This window comes from Saccopteryx leptura, chromosome 5 (genome assembly GCF_036850995.1).
Source record: "Saccopteryx leptura isolate mSacLep1 chromosome 5, mSacLep1_pri_phased_curated, whole genome shotgun sequence".
Classification (NCBI taxonomy): domain Eukaryota; kingdom Metazoa; phylum Chordata; class Mammalia; order Chiroptera; family Emballonuridae; genus Saccopteryx; species Saccopteryx leptura.
In genome coordinates, this window is record NC_089507.1 from 25,635,041 (window position 1) to 25,652,896 (window position 17,856).

Consider the following 17,856-nt stretch of genomic DNA (forward strand, 5'->3'; position numbering starts at 1 on the left):
GATGGAGGGCTTCGTTGTCATTCATCAGGCACAGGGGGGAGACTGCCCCGGCTGGAGAGTTACGTCATCTCCTACCACAAAACGGCCACGTGTTGTACACTTCCAGTTAATTCTGACATTGCAGAGAAACACGTTACAATCTTAGTTAAAATAAAAAGAAATGAGCACACAAAGTAAAACAGTAGCAAAAACAATGATAACACAACCCTGTGATGATGAGCTTTGTTCGTACCAAAGGAATAGCAAGAAACAAAATTTCTTGTACACAGCAAGAGTGTAAACGGCACCCGTGCCAGGTCCTGCTCACACACTCCCTTCAACGCAGTCTAATTTCTTCCCAGCAGCCACCGAGGCAGACCTGAACTGTCGTGAGTGTACGCCCGGGCTGGGCAGCGCGCCCCGTAAGTTAGCATGGCCGGTGCCGTTGTACATGTTTGTTGGCTGAATATACTCTTGAGAAATACCTAGTCACTAGACATTTTCTTAACAGTTTGTCAATAGTGAACCAGAATACATCTTGACTGGTTCTTTGGACGTTTGTTCACTTCTTGCCTCTTTTTAAAACCTCATTGTTACTTGATAGGCAGCTACTAAAATAAATCCTCCCCTCCCCCGCCCCCATTTTGTACTTAGCCCCCCTCCTTTTCCCTAGCGTAGACCCTATGTAAACCTAAAACCATGTGATAACTTAATACACAGAGTTTCTCAAAGTGCAAAATGTGTTAAACAGATTCATAGGCATCATTTAAACAGCATTTTATACAATACAGTACAGTTTGATATTTTTGCTCATAAATTACATCACTTAACAGATAACTACTTTAAAAGGCTGGCCACTCAAAGTAACTCAATGCCTTTTTTTACACAAGGTTAATACAGTTGAACTGTACAAGCTTTGTTCAGACCAAAATAAAGTTAATTTTACACTTATCACATATATACACATATATCTTAAAATGCTTTTTAAATGCTTACATATAGCTAGACAAATCTCACAAACCATAGATTATCTTACAGTTCGGTTTCTGATTTGCACATAAACATTGTAGACAATAGTTTTAAAATTTTGCAATTCATTTTATTTCTTTCTGCAAGATCTGCTCACCCTGTAACTCTTTTGGAAGGGTTCTGGACCGTTGTAGAACCACACTAAGTTCTTCGATGACCCTGGATGGCAACTTATTATCAGGGTCTAAAGTAGCTTTGCCATTCCTGTCCTCGGTCCTGCCCAATGTCTTCAAGCCTTTGAGGCCTTTCTGCTGCCCGTGAAAGACCTCAGGCTCTGTGTCGTCCAGACAGTTGAGACTCCGGTGTTTTCTGGAGCGATTTCGAAGTCTGTCGTCCCTGTGCTCCAGGCAGTGGGCCACAAGGGAGGCCCGCTCCTTCACGGTGCTGTCTCCAGACTCCCGGGCGTGCTGCTCACTGAGCCGCAGCCTGTCCAGCTCCGCGCGCACGCTCTGAAATACACGCCGCACGGGAAAGCAAGATTTGGCACAATTTAAATTTAAAAAATACATTCCATCTAAAAATGTTGATGCTTCTTATATTACACCTTATTTCTTCTATGAGTTAGGGCAGGGGTCCCCAAACTACGGCCCGCGGGCCACATGTGGCCCCCTGAGGCCATTTATCCGCACTTCCGGAAGGGGCACCTCTTTCATTGGTGGTCAATGAGAGGAGCACATTGACCATCTCATTAGCCAAAAGCAGGTCCATAGTTCCCATTGAAATACTGGTCAGTTTGTTGATTTAAATTTACTTGTTCTTTATTTTAAATATTGTATTTGTTCCTGGTTTTTTGTTTGTTTGTTTGTTTTTTTTACTTTAAAATAAGATATGTGCAGTATGCATAGGGATTTGTTCATAGTTTTTTTTTATAGTCCGGCCCTCCAATGGTCTGAGGGACAGTGAACTGGCCCCCTGTGTAAAAAGTTTGGGGACCCCTGAGTTAGGGTCTAACAACTTTGACACAAGTCTTGTCTAAATTTACAGACTGATCTGAGAGCTACAAAATCAAGTGAAATGTAGTCCATGAAAATCTATTTTAACATGCATTTAACAGAGAACATCAAAGATGTCTTTTAGGTCAGTTATTCAAATTGCCTCTCACTTCAAACCTGCCTCTCCTCATTCTCTTCTGCTCGGATCCGTCATGTGTTCATGCATCTGCAGTCCCTACAGCGCCGTCCTCCCGGCACCCAGAACAAGGGAAGTCTCTGTGGCCCCGGGAGTCAGGGACGTGCTCTGTCCTATAGCCCCTCTTAGAGCTTCACAATCCACACTGGCACAAAAACAACACTGAGGAGATCATGACAGATCAATCTAACTTCTTTTCCTATTTTTCTTTTCCAACTCGCAAAATACTCAGTGAAATCTTTCCTCTCACAAAACATCTATTAGAATTCCAGATACATTTTAAAAGACACAAACATTTCTATCTACCCACTTTAGTATCAGAGAATGAGAGTACATACACATCCATTCAGTAAACTGTAAGAGCCTACAGACCCTGGGAATCCAGTCACAACACCCTCAGTGGTACAGAGATACCCTTTCTTTTTAAAAATTTATTTCCCCTCAATTAGTTTCAGGTGCATAACATAGTGATTAGACATTTATATACCTCACGAAGTGATCACTCCGGTAAGTCTAGTACCCATCTGACACTGTATGTAGTTATTACTATAGTGTTGACTATTATGCCCTATGTTGTACTTGAAATTGCTGTGACTGCTTTTATTAATGGCAATTTATACTTCAAATCCCTTCCCTTTCTTCACCCATCTTTCCAACCTCCTCCCACCTGGCAATCATCAATTTGTTCATCTATGAGTTTGTTACTGCTTTGTTTGTTTGTTTTATTTTACATGTAAGTGAAATCATGTTATTTATTTTTCTCTGACTCCTTACTTCCTTTATCATAATACCCTTCAAGTCCATCCATGTTGTACCAAATAGTATGATTTAATTTTTTTGTGGTAGAGTAATATTTTATTTTATGTATATACAGTACACACACACACACACACACACACACACACACACACACACAAACACATCTTCTTTATCCTGTTGCCTATGGATGACACTCAGGTTGCTTTGATACCTTGGCTATTGTAGATAATGCTGAAACAAACAGGGATATATACATTATCTTCTTGAATTAGTATTTTGGATTTCTTTGGATAAATACCCAGAAGTGGAATCACTGGGTCATAATGTAGTTCTATCTTTAATTTTTTTTTTAGAAACTTCCATACTGCTTTCCATGGTGGCTGCATCAATTTACAACATCACCAACAATGAACAAGGGTTCTCTTTTATCCACATCCTCACCAACACTTGTTTGTTGACTCATTAACGATAGCCATTCTGACAGGGATGAAGTGAGATCTCATGATTTTAATTTGCACTTCTCTGATGGTTAATGATGTTGCGAATCTTTTCAGATGTCTACTGGCCATCTGTATGCTGTCCTTGTAGAAATGTCTATACAGGTCCTCTGCCTATTTTTTAATCAGATTTCTTTTAATGTTTTTGGTGTTAAGTTGGATGAGTTCCTTCTATATGTTGGACAACAACCCCTCATTGGAGATATCATTGGCAAATATCTTCTATTCAGTAGGCTGTTTTCTCCATTTGTTGGATTTCTTCACTGTGCAAAAACACTTTAGTTTGATGTAGTCCTATTTGTCTATTTTTGCTTTTATTTTTCCATTTGCCCAAGGAGATAAAATATTACTAAGAGCAATGTCAAGAATTTACTTTGTATGTTTTCTTCTAGGAGGTTTAAGGTTTGTAGAAAAACTTCCAATTTTTAATAATTTTGTTTTAATGCTTTTTAAACTTTCAACTTTTTTCCCCCAATGTTGGAATATGTAAAAACATATCACCATATTTAAATTTACAAAAAAATGCTTGGTTAATTTGAGTACTCATAAATTTCCCATTAACTAATATTTCATGGAATTAAGAAAAACCTTTAACAATTTCTTCAGAATTTTAGTTCATCAGCTTTCTAGTCTTAAGTGTACTAAAAAGAAGTTGTTGCTGAAACTCTGAATTTGGGATTAGGTAACAATTACATACTTAATTATCCTACAAATTCTTTACTGGGTATTGGTTCATGTATTTTGATACTAATGTATTTTGATGATACTTTATCTTTTGCTTTGCGCCATCAATAATCCTCAGGCAGCGTCAGGACAAGCAAGGGTGACAGTAGGTCATATCTACTCCTTATGTTTGCTTCCCTGGTTCAGCCTGTGTCTCCTAACCTGGGTGTCTGGGAAACTTGACCCTTAGAATTTGAAGGTGTAGATGACCCTTAGAATTTGAAGGTGTAGATTAGCTAAGGAATCCACACTTTTGCATAGCAGTTTATTACCAAGATAACCTGTAGTGCAGAAGGACCAAGTAGGCCACAAAGGTAATAAACCATTCTTTTCAAAGCTTTTATCTCTTAGAGAAGAGAAATACTAGAATGAGATAAATGTGCAAGGTAGTATAGACCTGGAGAAATATTTTTAAAAATCTGAGCACTAAATGAAAATGGCTTTAGTCTTTCAAATGATATTTTGTTTGGGAAAGCAAGAAATTCCAACAGATTGCCTGGCCTGTGGTGGTGCAGTGGATAAAGTGTTGACCTGGAACGCCGTGGTCGCCGGCTGGCCCCAGACCTTGTGCTTGCCCAGTCAAGGCACATATGACAAGCAATCCATGAACAACTAAAGTGAAGCAACTATGAGTTGACACTTCTTGCTACCCCCCCATAAAAATCAATAAATTAAATCTTAAAAAAAAAATAAAATTCAAGCAGCTGAATTCCAAACCTAGCCTCTAAGAATAATAACTCTTACATGCTTTTCTTTCTGCTTTGCGAGACTGAGGTAAGGCATTGAAACCTGCATTAGTCTCGAAGTATACAACCAGTTTTGAATGTAAACAGCCTACATCCTTTCCTGAAAAGACTGAACTTCAAGTCAAGATTGAGGCTACTTCTATTCTCCAGGCCCCTCCAGGTGAGAAGGAAAAGACGTCTCAGCTTTCAAGAAAAAATTGCCCAATCTTCTTTACTGATGCTCAGAGGTCATGTCGCAGTTCCTCAAATTAACTGGGACACCCCACTGGTTCCCAAACCACTAGAATGTGATTATGTCCCTAGAAAGTCTAGTTACCGTGGCTCCAGACATATTCTGCCATGGACTCATTCTCAGATTGGAAGAAGTAAACTTGTAAGACTAAATTTCGGATTGTGATTGTACCAACCAGAACTTCTGTATCCATATTCAAAATTGCTTGACTCCTTTGGGCATGAGAAAACAAGTGGCATTGTGTATATGTAATAGTCACTGCCATTATTAAAACTCATCATGAAAGAGAAGTTAAAAAAACCACAAAATTTCCAAAAATGCCAGAGGGCTATTCATAATGTTTTCGTGATGTGATTATTTCTACTTTTTTGAAGCCAATGAATTAATGCATCAATCACAGTAAGACATAAGAAAACAAATGCAATGCTAGAAAAGAAATGAAACCCCACCTACCTCGGTATTCCTCCGGGCTTGGCCTGCGTCTCTCTCCTGCGGGATGGGAATTAGAGGCAAACCTCCGATTTTGGGATTTTTGGTTATAGAACGTTTCCGTTCCTTCCCTGCTGGTGGCCGGATATCATTTTCATGCTGTGGAAACAAAATTCCTTGCCGTTGGTGTGTGATGTCATAGACCATACACCACGTTATAGAATGGCCTGGCTGCTTTCCCATATATGCACAAACCCAATGATCTGCTTTCCCCGAGAAAGCCACCTGTAATTATGATGTGGATTCTGGCGGCAGCACCGCTCCAGGACGTCAAACTCTCAAGGGAACTGAGCTTTGAGGTCTCGGTTCCATTTCTAAGTTCCAAATGCATGCTTCTGCACTGCTTATCAAACCAAAAGGGGGAAAATATTTAGGAAAACTGGCAAACTCTCTGGGGGGAAAATAGTACAGTTGTCTACACTTCTAGTCCCTGGAATCAAAGTAACTACACATTCACACTTACTCTCTACAACAAAGACGACCTGAGTGTACACATAATCATTTGTCCTTCTGTAGTCTAAGCCCAAATCAACTTTAGGCATATCTATCAGAAAAACTAGCTCTATTTTATGACCTTTTAAAACTGTTACTTTTCATCTAATTGAATTCCAAAGCACTGGTCCCTTGTACAAGACATTTATACTGAACATCATTAGACAACAGAGAGTGTGGCACATTTGTCCTCAAGTTATTGACTACATATTCTGGCTGCTGAGCAATTATAGATATGACTGAGGAAAAGTTAATTTTGCAACAGGGAGATATATCCACAGGTAAAAATATGAGCTCTTGAAAGATAAATCCTTGAGATAGGCATATAAAAGAAAAATCTTTAAAGATTTTTCTATTCCTCAGGGTAGATTCACCTGTCAGAAGTAGAGAAAAGCAACCTGATTTTCAGACAACAATCTATGAAAGAAATACAGAATACCAACTATAAAATGAGCAGCTTACAGAGGCAATGATGAGGTGAAAAACATTTGGTGAACTATGTAACTAAATGCCTGCTCTTATTAGCTTGTACTCTTAAGAGTCAACATGTTATTGTTCTTATGTTGCAATTACTATTCTTTTTTTTTTTTTAACAGAGACAAAGAGTCAGAGAGAGGAATAGATAGGGACAGACAGACAGGAACAGAGAGAGATGAGAAGCATCAATCATTAGTTTTTCATTGCGACACCTTAGTTGTTCTTTGATTGCTTTCTCATATGTGCCTTGACCGTGGGCCTTCAGCAGACAGAGTAACCCCTTGCTCAAGCCAGCGACCTTGGGTCCAAGCTGGTGAGCTTTGCTCACACCAGATGAGCCTGCACTCAAACTGGCGACCTCGGGTCTCCAACCTGGGTCCTCCACATCCCAGTCTGATGCTCTATCCACTGCACCACCGCCTGGTCAGGCACAATTACTATTTTAAAGTAGTGTTCTATCGCCCAAAATTCATTTTAACAAATGTTGAGTATGTACTCACTTTATAATAGCTAATTTATATTGAAGGGGATACTGATAAAATTTGTGCTTATCAATATACACACATTATCTCCTTCATTCCTTCAGGATTCTACAGTGTAGGGCCTAGTGATCACTAGACTTCGAGTTGTGCATGAGGTCGGCCTTAGCAAAGTTTACTTTGGTTCAACAAATGCACCATGGTAGATTATGCAATATTTCAATCAGGGAAAGTGACACACTTCATAATATTTTTATGTCATGGTTCAAAACTTGCTAAGATAATGTTGATATTATTTAATTAGGATGTTTCCAACATCTAAAGCTGGGAGAAAGCTGGCTGGGAAGAAAATAGGTTATTTATGAACCATGCTTATACTTTTACTCCCTGAGGTATTTAGTATAAGTATTAAATGATATTATGAGGAACCTAAGAGCAAATGCAGTTTTCAAACAGTATTTCTTTTCCTGACATGATAAATAATGCAGAGAATACTGGCTAATCAGGTTTCATTGCATTAACCCAAGAGGTATTTTTCCCAACAGCAGAAATCATTAGATGTAAATAATATGTCCTGATATTTATATTTAAGTGATTTCAAGTTATATTGCACGGATCATATAGCTGAAGATCATTATAACCAATGATCACACACCCAAATCTTCATTTTTTGCCTGACCAGGTGGTGATGCAGTGGATAGAGCATCGGACTGGGATGCGGAGGACCCAGGTTCGAGACCCCGAGGTCACCAGCTTGAGCGCGGGCTCATTTGGTTTGAGCAGAGCTCACCAGTTTGGACCCAAGGTCGCTGGCTCGAGCAAGGGGTTACTCGGTCTGCTGAAGGCCCCGGTCAAGGCACATATGAGAAAGCAATCAATGAACAACTAAGGTGTCACAATGAAAAACTAATGATTGATGCTTCACATCTCTTTCCATTCCTGTCTGTCCCTATCTATCCCTCTCTCTGACTCTGTCTCTGTAAAAATAAATAAATAAAAATAAATTTAAAAATCTTCATTTTGTCTCCCTCTATATATTTTCCATCCCTAGTTTTACTGAGGTATAACTGACAAAAAAAAATTGAAAAACGTTTAAAGTATACAAGTGCTGATTTGAGAGATTAACCCCCCCCCCCCACTGAGTTAATTAACAATCCATTACTTAACATTTACCTTTTCTTTCTTTCCTTTTCTTTTTTCCTGGCAAGAAGATTTAAATTCTACTCTCAGTAGCAAATTTTAGTTATATGATACCGTGTTATTAACGACAGTCACCATGTTACAAATTACATCCTCAGCACTTACTCATCATATAACAAAGTTTGTACATTTTTACCAACCTCTTCCTATTTCTCCCACCCCAGCTCCAGGCAACCACTTTCTCACTCTGTTTCTATGAATTTGACTTTATTTTTATTATTTTTTAAGAATCCACAGGTAAGTGATCCCATGCAGGATTTTTCTTTCTCAGTCTGCCTTATTTCGCTTGGTGTGATACCCTCCAAGTTAGTCGATCTTGTTGCAGAAGGTGGGATTTCTCTCTTTGTAAAGGTTGGGTAATCTTCCCTTGTGTATATGCACCACATTTTCTGGATCTACTCATTCAACTGTGCACAGACACTTCGGCTGCTTCCATATCTCGGCTGGGATGAATAAGGCTGCAGTGAACAAAGAACCTGCGTCTCATTTTCTGAGCTTGACCTCTTATCCTTCCAAGTAACTTGATACAGTTTCATTCCTGTCAAGTGTTCTTAGGCTCCTGAGACCTTCAATCCATTGTACTTGGCATACTTTTCCCCCACATTTCCTTCACAGCGTGGCCTACATTTTATGGTCAGCCAGTATACTCACCTCCTTATCAGTATTTTCAAGTCCCATGCTCTTTCTGCCTCCATCATACTTGCCTGGCAAAGCCCTGAACCTAGTTAAACCCAGTTCTGCTTACTCTATGGGTGCCTACCAACTGATGGAGGAAAATGAAGTAAGTCACTCTGGACAGGCCTCTCACTGTAACCGTAAGCGTCCAATGAGCACTGAGCATTACCTTGACATTCCGTTAGAGGGCAGGTGGCTTCCTCTTACTCTGCAGAATCTCATCATTACTCTGCCCCTCCATTCCTAATACCCCCATACAGTGACCTGATTTTATTAAAAATTATTAGTAATCATTCAAGAATTTCACTTTCCTATCATGAAATGTACTGATATCCTCCATATTTATAGCCAGTAAGTGAGGCTCCTTTCTCTCCCATCAGCATTGCCCTGATGAAGAAGCATGTCCCCAGCCCTCTCTGGAGTTGCTCAGTGAGCCAGCAGGCACAGTCAGTGACCTGAGAACCAGTGTGCCACACTCTCTGCTGCAGGATGGTTTTTCCAGCAATGATGAACAAACGTGCACTCACAATGCTTCACGTCTGCTCAGGGACTCTGCTGGTTTAATAACCTCCCTCCTCCTAAGAAGAACATTTTTTCTTCCAATTACTGGATTGTCTTCATCAGCATCCATGCAAAGTATGCACTCTCCATCTTAAAGAGAAACCAGATGAAACCCCAAACCTACCACGACTTCTTGTTTCTATCTACTCACAGCCTCATGTATCTCTATATAGCAAATTCCTTGACAGGATACTCTACCCATGACCTGCTTTTTCCTCCTTCCTCAACCTTCTCACTTCTTTTCCTGAGTTTTTCCCCCATGTTATACTTGGCCTTTCTATCTGTAGTGTCTCCTGGCTTGTCTGTCCTCTCTTTCTCTCTCCCCTATCACTCCTGTCTCTTCTTCTGTCTCTCTTATTTCTCACCCAAACTCATGACTTTCAAAACAATCTAAATACTGACTTCCTCAAAATTTACATTTCAGCTCCAAACTTGTGCCTGAGTTTTTCACCCATACATCCAAACAGTACTCAGCATATCCACTTGTATGTTTAAAAAGTCATGTCAGATCACATGTGGCCAAAACAGAACTCTCAAATTTTTTTCGCTGCATCCCTGATAATATCACTTACATTTACCAGTTGCCAGAGGACAAAAAACTAAGATTCTGTCTTGATGTCTACTCCTCTCAAACTGGTATAGCCAATTAATCAGCAAGCCTGCTGGCTCTACCTTCCAATATTCTTGAATCTGAATGTCGTACCAGAGCAACCACAATCTGAGCTGTTCTTCCACACACAGCCTCCTCCTAGAGTGTAGCTTCAACAAAGTAACCAACGCTGTTTATCAATGAATGTGAATTCCATATCCTTCCCTTACTTCCCACTCAATCTCTAAATTGTTACATCTTCTCTCACATAGGCCTTCACTGTTCATGGAATAAGCCAAGATTCTAACATCTGAGGCATCTGTTGGCCCCTGTCCCCGGAATGTCACACCTGCTACATACCTGCAAAACTCACTCCCTCATTCCCGACACAGCTGTCAGTCGGCCACCCCGAAAGGTATTCCCCGAGAAACTTTCTCAATGAACGCCCATCCTTTCCTCGGTCACACCGGCTTTCCTTTCCCTCACATATTTTATTTATTCATTATTCATTTTTTCAGATTATTTATTTACACTTTTTCCTATTTTACAAATACTGACTGAGCACATACCTTGTAAAAAGGTACTGGGTTCTGTAATATACATATAGGTCTCATAAGAGTCCTTCTCCAAAGAGGACATACAGACAGCCAATAGACATGAAAAGATGCTCAATGCCACTAGTCATCAGAGAAATACATATTAAAATCACAATGAGATATCATCACTTCACAACTCTAAGAATGGCTGTCATCAATAAATCAACAAACAGGTGTTGGTGAGGATGTGCACCGCTGGTGGGACTGCAGCTTGGTACAGCCACTGTGGAAAAAAGACTACGGAGGTTGTTCCTCGAAAAATTAAAAATGGAAGTTCCTTATGACCCAGAGATTTCACTTCTAGGAATTTATCCAAAGAAACCCCAAATACTAAATTGAAAGAATATATGCACCTCTATGTTCACGGCAGCATTATTTACAACAGCCAAGATCTGGAAGCAGCCCAGTGCCTATTAGTAGCTGAGTGGATACAAAATTGGTGGTGCAAATATACAGTGGAATGTTATTCAGCCATAAAAAATGAAACATTATCATTTGCAACAGCATGGATGGACCTAGAAGGTATTAAGCTAAATGAAATAAGTCAGACGGAGAAAGAAAAATACCATATAATTTCACTTATCTGTGGAATCTATAGAACAAAATAAACAAAAAAATTGAATCAAACTCAGATACCGAGAGTGAACTAGTGGATGCTGAAAGGAGGCGGGCTGGGGGGCTGGGTGAAAAAGGTGAAGGGATTAAAAAGGATAAACTGAATAGTTATAAAATATCATGAGGATATAAACCACAGCATAGGGCATTTAGTCAGCAGTGCTGTAATAACTATGTAAGGTGCCAGGGGGTACTTGTAATACTGGGGACTTGTGAGGTATGTGAATTATCTAACCACAATGCTGTACACCTGAGACTAAGGCAAAATAATGTTGAATGTAAATTGTATTTAAAATATTAAATTCCAACACCAGAGACTGACAGAGCATGGAATTTACATTTTAGTAGGAAAGACAAAAATGCAAAATCTAAATATACGAATGCTTTTTACTCAGTGCTACAGTGTTGAAGTACGGGATATTAAGTTTTCCTACAGGAAGGTCTAACTAGAAAATGAAAAGGTTTCTCTGAGAATGTGACATGTAAGCCAAGATCTCAAGGACTCCTGAGGCACGGGTGAGGCTGGGGATGGGTATTAGAAAAGTATTCCAGGCAGCAGAAAGACTCATTGTAAGGGACACTTACTATAGACGTGTGTGTGTGTGTGTGTGTGTGTGTGTGTGTGTGTGTGAACATACATACCCTGTACAGTTGTACCTACAGATACGAACAGACTAACATACGATTGTTTTTAAGATACGAGCTGCAACTAGGTCCATATTTTTGTTCAAGATCCAAGTGAAATTCCGAGATAGGAGTTGTGATTAAGTTTTTGTGGTTTCATTTTCAGTAAAGAAAGTGCAGTTTTAGTTTTGTTTAAAGTAAAGAAAATGCAGTTTTAGTTTACACTTAGTGTTAAGAAAGTGCAGTTTTAGTTTATGTGTCTACAGTGCCTGCATCCCTTCCTCCCTCCCTCCTCCTCCGCCATTCACCTCCATTAGCCGCACTCGTCTGTCTCCAACGTAAGAATACAGTACTAAATGACACTTTTTTCTTTTATTTCATATATTTTGCTATGCATTGGTAAAGTATACATGTGTGTTTCTTAATTAAAAACATGTCTTTTTTCATAATTTAGGATGGTTTGGGGATGTTTCACAGGGATGGAAAGGATTAAATCTATTTCAGTTATTTTAAATGGGAGAAATTTGTTTGATATATGAGTTCACTGACTTACGAGCTCAGTTACAGAATGAATTAAATTCGTATCTCAAGGTACCACTGTATTAACATTTACTGCTTTCCTGTCTGTTTCCCTGGGGAGGTGAACCATTAAATCCTTAAATCCACAAGGACCTCTGTGTTTATATTAATCCTAAAACGTGGAATGACAAGGAAAGGTACTGGGCTGAGTCTCTGGGGCCCAGACAACAAAGGACAGACAGGGCGGGAGAAATAACTTGGTCCTGAGGGCAATCTCTGCTTCCCAGCTACTTATACTTTGATTTTAAACTACAGAGTTGACTGACTTCAATTATAAAAACCAAAAAAAATCAATTTAGTTGCACCATAAAGAGAAAGTGGAACAGGTTTCAACTCTGTAGTTCCATTTTTAGTAAAATACTTTAAATCAAGTTTTTTAAAGTAAGACTTGAATATCTGAATTATTAAAAGTGTATCCCAGGTAGTAACAGTAGCACCAGGCTGAGAAGAACAGTGTTTATTAACCACCGGAGAGAATATTCAATTAAATGAACAAATGGTTTTCAACACAAATATCCAGATTTTAGAAGTGAATGAACTCTCCTGAGAGAGAAACCGGGGATACATCCTCAGTAATAAAGTGACACAACTTGATCGTTACCAGTGAGTTTCAATGCTCTTGTGGGAAGCATTTCTGAGAATCAGCCAGACAAGGCTGCAGAAAAACACAATTCTCCCACTGGGACTACTGAAACCTGCCCCCCCCCCCCAAAGTGAGTCCTCCTGAGGGAAGGATACTAAGTGGGGAACTGAGTGTACGTGTTGCCCTCTGGTAGCTCTGAGTTTAAACCACTAACTAAAGACATGGCACCTTTGTTAATCTTTATTACCTCGTCTATAAGCAATGCCAGGCAGAGTGTGTTGCAAGGAATACACGAGTTAACTCTTTTTGAGGTTTCTAGAAAATAAGAAATATTAAGAAAAAATGTAGGTTCCTGTCTTTGTTTGTGAATAACAGGCAGGAGTGGGGAGAAGAGATGGTTATAGAGAGAACAAAAAGGAAACTAACACAGTTTTCTAAGCAAAGATCCATGTGGGACTCGGGTAGTATGCAGCTTAGACGAACCCCTCTTTCTTATCCTATCTTTTTGAAGCAATCCACCTCTCCTAGGTGAAGGAGCTGCTGGGCGGGTAAAACACCTCAACAAGACAGAACTCTCTCTTTCAAAGAGTTATGGATAAAGATGGATGCATACAGATTAAAAATGTATCAATGAGTCAATAAAAGTATATGCATAAAACTCATTGAACGTTACTTGGAAATCACCACCATTTCCCATACACCATTATTACACTTTGCTGGACAATTGGGAACAGATATCTTACCTGGGCGATGAAGACACCAGCCATCCACTCCATCTGAGTTTGTAAACTATCACAACACAGGTGCCTGCAAAGCAAGATTCATACATATATGCATAAGACGACTATCCTCCAGTATATTTGGTGATTAAGTGATCAGACTTATTTTGGGGCTTCTCCAGTTAATCATTTGATGTAATCAAAATGGCAGTTTTTCAGTACAAGTTGCTTCAGGCTTCCATAAGTATAGAACATCAAAATAATAGTGCACATATGCTGTTTTAAATAAAATGTAACTAAAGTTTTGACAGCTGCTGAAAAATGATCAGCAAAATTTTTAGAAAGGTCAATGTCATTTGCTTTTTCAGGTGTGTGATGGGAAAATACCTTTGCCCCTAGAAACTCCCAGCCTAAGAAGAAAAATATGTGCATGCTTTCTTAATGGCAGATTTTTAAAAAAGGATTAGACAGTCACCATTATTATGACTATCAACATTAATACCTACAAGACCCATGGAAAAAAAAAACTACATGAAAAACCACTGCCTGCCCAGTAACACAATCCAGTCATTTTATTGTAAACCTATGTATAACAGCTCTTGCCCTCAAGATTCACATAGTCTATAAAGAGAGCCAGGCAAGGAACCAAATTAAACAGTGAGAAAAACGAAACATAGAGTGGAACACACACATAGACACAGCACACTCGGGGATGAGATGGAGGTTGTTTCCTGTAAGAGGAAAATTCCGTGGCTGGTGTTCAAATGAGAAAATGGGCATTTCAACATCTCTATTGTTTATATTCCTGGATTATTAAAAATCATTTATTTGAAAAAATGTTAAAATTTCTGAAATAATCTTGATTAGATTCTCTAAAAGACACCGTCCCTTCCCATTACCATGTCGTTCTCCCTACAACACCTTTAAATTACACACCCTTGCATATAAAATACTGTAGATACAGAGAAGACATAAAGAAGCAGAGGTGAGAGTTATTTGATGAGACTCTGGGGCATGTGAGCTACGGTCTGCGTGAAGGATACCAAGTCTGTGAGATGCGCAGGAGAGGACAGAGTGAGGGGGAAGAGGAGCAGCACGAGTCTGTGAGATGCGCAGGAGAGGACAGAGTGAGGGGGAAGGGGAGCAGCACGAGTCTGTGAGATGCGCAGGAGAGGACAGAGCGAGGGGGAAGGGGAGCAGCACGCAGTCTGATGAAGGCTCAGGAAGGGGCCCCATCTATTAAACACGGAGCTATGAGACGGCAAGGCATGCACAGCGAATCAAAGACGGACCACTGTTTTATCACTAAGTAAAAAGGGGAAGTCATGGGGGTTGAAGCTGGCAGAGCTCGCATTTCAGGGTCTTGTATGTCATGTCAACAATGTGTAGTTTATCCTGTAGGTCAGTGGTCCCCAACTCTTTTTGGGCCATGGACCAGTTTAATGTCGGAAAATATTTTCACGGACTGGCCTTTAGGGTGGGATGGATAAATGTATCACGTGACCGAGACAAGCGTCAAGAGTGAGTCTTGGACAGATGTAACAGAAGGAATCTGGTCATTTTTTAAAAATAAAACATCATTCAGACTTAAATATAAATAAAACGGAAATAATGTAAGTTATTTATTCTTTCTCTCGGACTGGTACCAAATGGCCCACAGACCGGTATTGGTCCGCGGCCCGGGAGTTGGGGACCACTGCTGTAGGTGACAGAATTCATGGAAGTGTGTGTGTGTGTGTGTGTGTGTGTGTGTGTGTGTGTGTGTTTAGTCATTTTAGAGAGAGAGAAGGGGGGAAGGAGCAGGAAGCATCAACTCTCACACGTGCCTTGACCAGGCAAACCCAGGGTTTTGAACCATCAACCTCAGCGTTCCAGGTGGACACTTTATCCACTGCGCCACCACAGTTCAGGCTCACAGAAGAGTTTTAAAGCAGGAAAGAAACATGATACCTGTTAGAAAGTTTCTCTGGTGGATGCACTAGAAAACAAGAAAGTCAGAGAAACGCAGGAAGAGCACTTAGAACTACCAGAATAGCCCTGGCCAGACAGCTTGCTTGGGTAGGCACTGCCCCAAAGCAGAGGTTGCCAGTTCGATACCCGGTCAGGGCACTTACATGAACAGATTAATGTTCAGGTCTTTCTCCCTCTTTCTCAAATCAATTAAAAAAAAAAAAAAAAGAACTCCTGGAATAATTCAGGCAGATGAAGAAAGGCACGACCCTGAGGACGCAGGGAGCGGGATGGGTGGGTCAGAGCAAAAACGAAAAGGCACATCAGGTATAGTGTCATATTGGTTAGACACAGGTTGGCAAGAGAGAAAGAGACATGTAGTATAACCTCTTGGAGAATGGCTAGATCCTGAGGACATCAGGGAAGGACGTAAATATATGTAAAAATCAGGACTGAGACAAAAATTTTTTAACTGAGTTTTGGGTAGTTCTTATTCTTTATTCAAAACTGAATTTTGCCTGCTTATCCCATAAAAGCCAGGATTCCACACTCATAATAACTAGAAAGAAATCAGATATAGTTTCTCTGAAGAGCTATTGGTAATTAGGATACATGGGATTCAAATGGACCTAAACCCTGAAAGCAAATATATTTTTCTTCTTTCTAGAGTCTTAGTATTTAATAAAGATTTTAACTTCACTTAGGTGAAACATTTCCTGTCTATAGATCCCGCTGCCAAATCCCAACATCATGCACTTACTGAAGTTATCATCAATGCACCAAATCCCCGAAGAAATGCCAGCCATTAACTTACCAGTGATGTTTTTCCGAATATGCTGTCAATCCCCAACTGCATCACAAGGGGGAGAAAACAAACACATTAAAAATAATAAACATTACAAGGTTCAAAACAGGATCGGATGCTAAGGAGATGACATTTACCAGCAGAAATGCATAACAGAATTGACACCCACAAGTAGCGATTCAATGGGTATGCTTTCATGGAGCGATAGATGATAAATGTTGAAGGATTTTGCTTCAAATTTAAATACGTTGAAGGGAGAGAGGAAAAGAGCACCGTGATGCTATGGAGCAGTGGGGAAATCTCTCAGACGTTCTGGCTGAGTAAAAGCAGCTGTCTAGGAAAATGGCCAAAATAAGAGAACATATATACTGACCTGCTGCTAGTGTGAGAAATGAAAGAATGTGCCAACTGCAACACAGGTTTATGTGCTGGGCTTATAAATTATGCATAGAGGCAAAAAAGTTGGGAACGTTCTTAGAATTGCAAATCACATACATACAGTTCATTGAAATGAAGTTTCATGAGATTAAGTGTGTAAGTACAAACATTAATTAGCTAATCAAAGTAATCTGTGGTAAGGAAGTACAGCGCGAGCCGAGTGCTGGGGTGATTCAGGTGTTAAGAGACCATCCAGTTGAAGAGCGGTCCACTTCCTCTCAACCGTCTCTGCGCTGTGGATTTACTACCAAACTCAGCCAAGCAAAAAGGGCAAATTATAGAGCCAGGAACAGACGCTCTCAAAGTCAAGCAGCAGCAGGAGGCTGAGGGCAGCCATCCGACTTGCTGTGTGTAGACTTGCTTGGAGCATTCCTTATGTCCCCAGGCCGAGACTGAGAAAGGAACAGGATGTGGAGAAACCCCTGTGCCTCTCAGCCGACAGGACCTCTGGGGATTTCTCCTGCAAAGGGCCGTGCAATCTCGCGGGAGCCTGCCGTCAGTGGACACCAGCCCTCCTTATCTACCCACACGGCTTCTCTTGACCTGGCAATTTAACGTGTCTAACGCTTAGTATAAGAAAAGTGAGGCTAATGCCACCGATCCCTAATTCCTCGAACAGATGATACATTTTCCTGTAACTGTTCCAACCACCCTTCCCTCCCAGGCTTTACCTTGTTGGAGGTTTCATTTTCTTTTTCACTCCAAGATAAAACCTCATTGAACTGAGAGACAACGTTTTGTCATGTTTGCTACTCTGTAATGAAAACAAAACAGTATGTAATTAAGCAGATTTTATAAATATCCTTGTTATCTGCCTCGAGTGTTAATGATTCGGTTTAAAATTGTTTAGTTTCTCCAATGTTCTGTGAATGTAAAATACCAAGTTTTTAGT

At 40.1% G+C, this 17,856-nt stretch overlaps 1 protein-coding gene across 4 annotated transcripts in view; it reads right to left on the reverse strand.

The window, feature by feature from the left end:
- Nucleotides 1–640: 640 nt before the first annotated feature.
- The window catches only part of ARAP2 (ArfGAP with RhoGAP domain, ankyrin repeat and PH domain 2), a 178,835-nt gene continuing 161,619 nt past the window's right edge, over nt 641–17,856 (reverse strand). For all 4 annotated transcript variants that reach the window (XM_066387040.1, XM_066387041.1, XM_066387042.1 and 1 more), the window contains 5 exons: nt 17,636–17,718; nt 16,536–16,571; nt 13,796–13,859; nt 5,547–5,681; nt 641–1,457 (listed from right to left, as the gene is read on the reverse strand). In XM_066387040.1, coding sequence (XP_066243137.1) covers nt 1,074–1,457; nt 5,547–5,681; nt 13,796–13,859; nt 16,536–16,571; nt 17,636–17,718 — 702 coding nt within the window. In that variant the 3' untranslated portion in view covers nt 641–1,073. The remainder of the gene's footprint in view (nt 1,458–5,546; nt 5,682–13,795; nt 13,860–16,535; nt 16,572–17,635; nt 17,719–17,856) is intronic.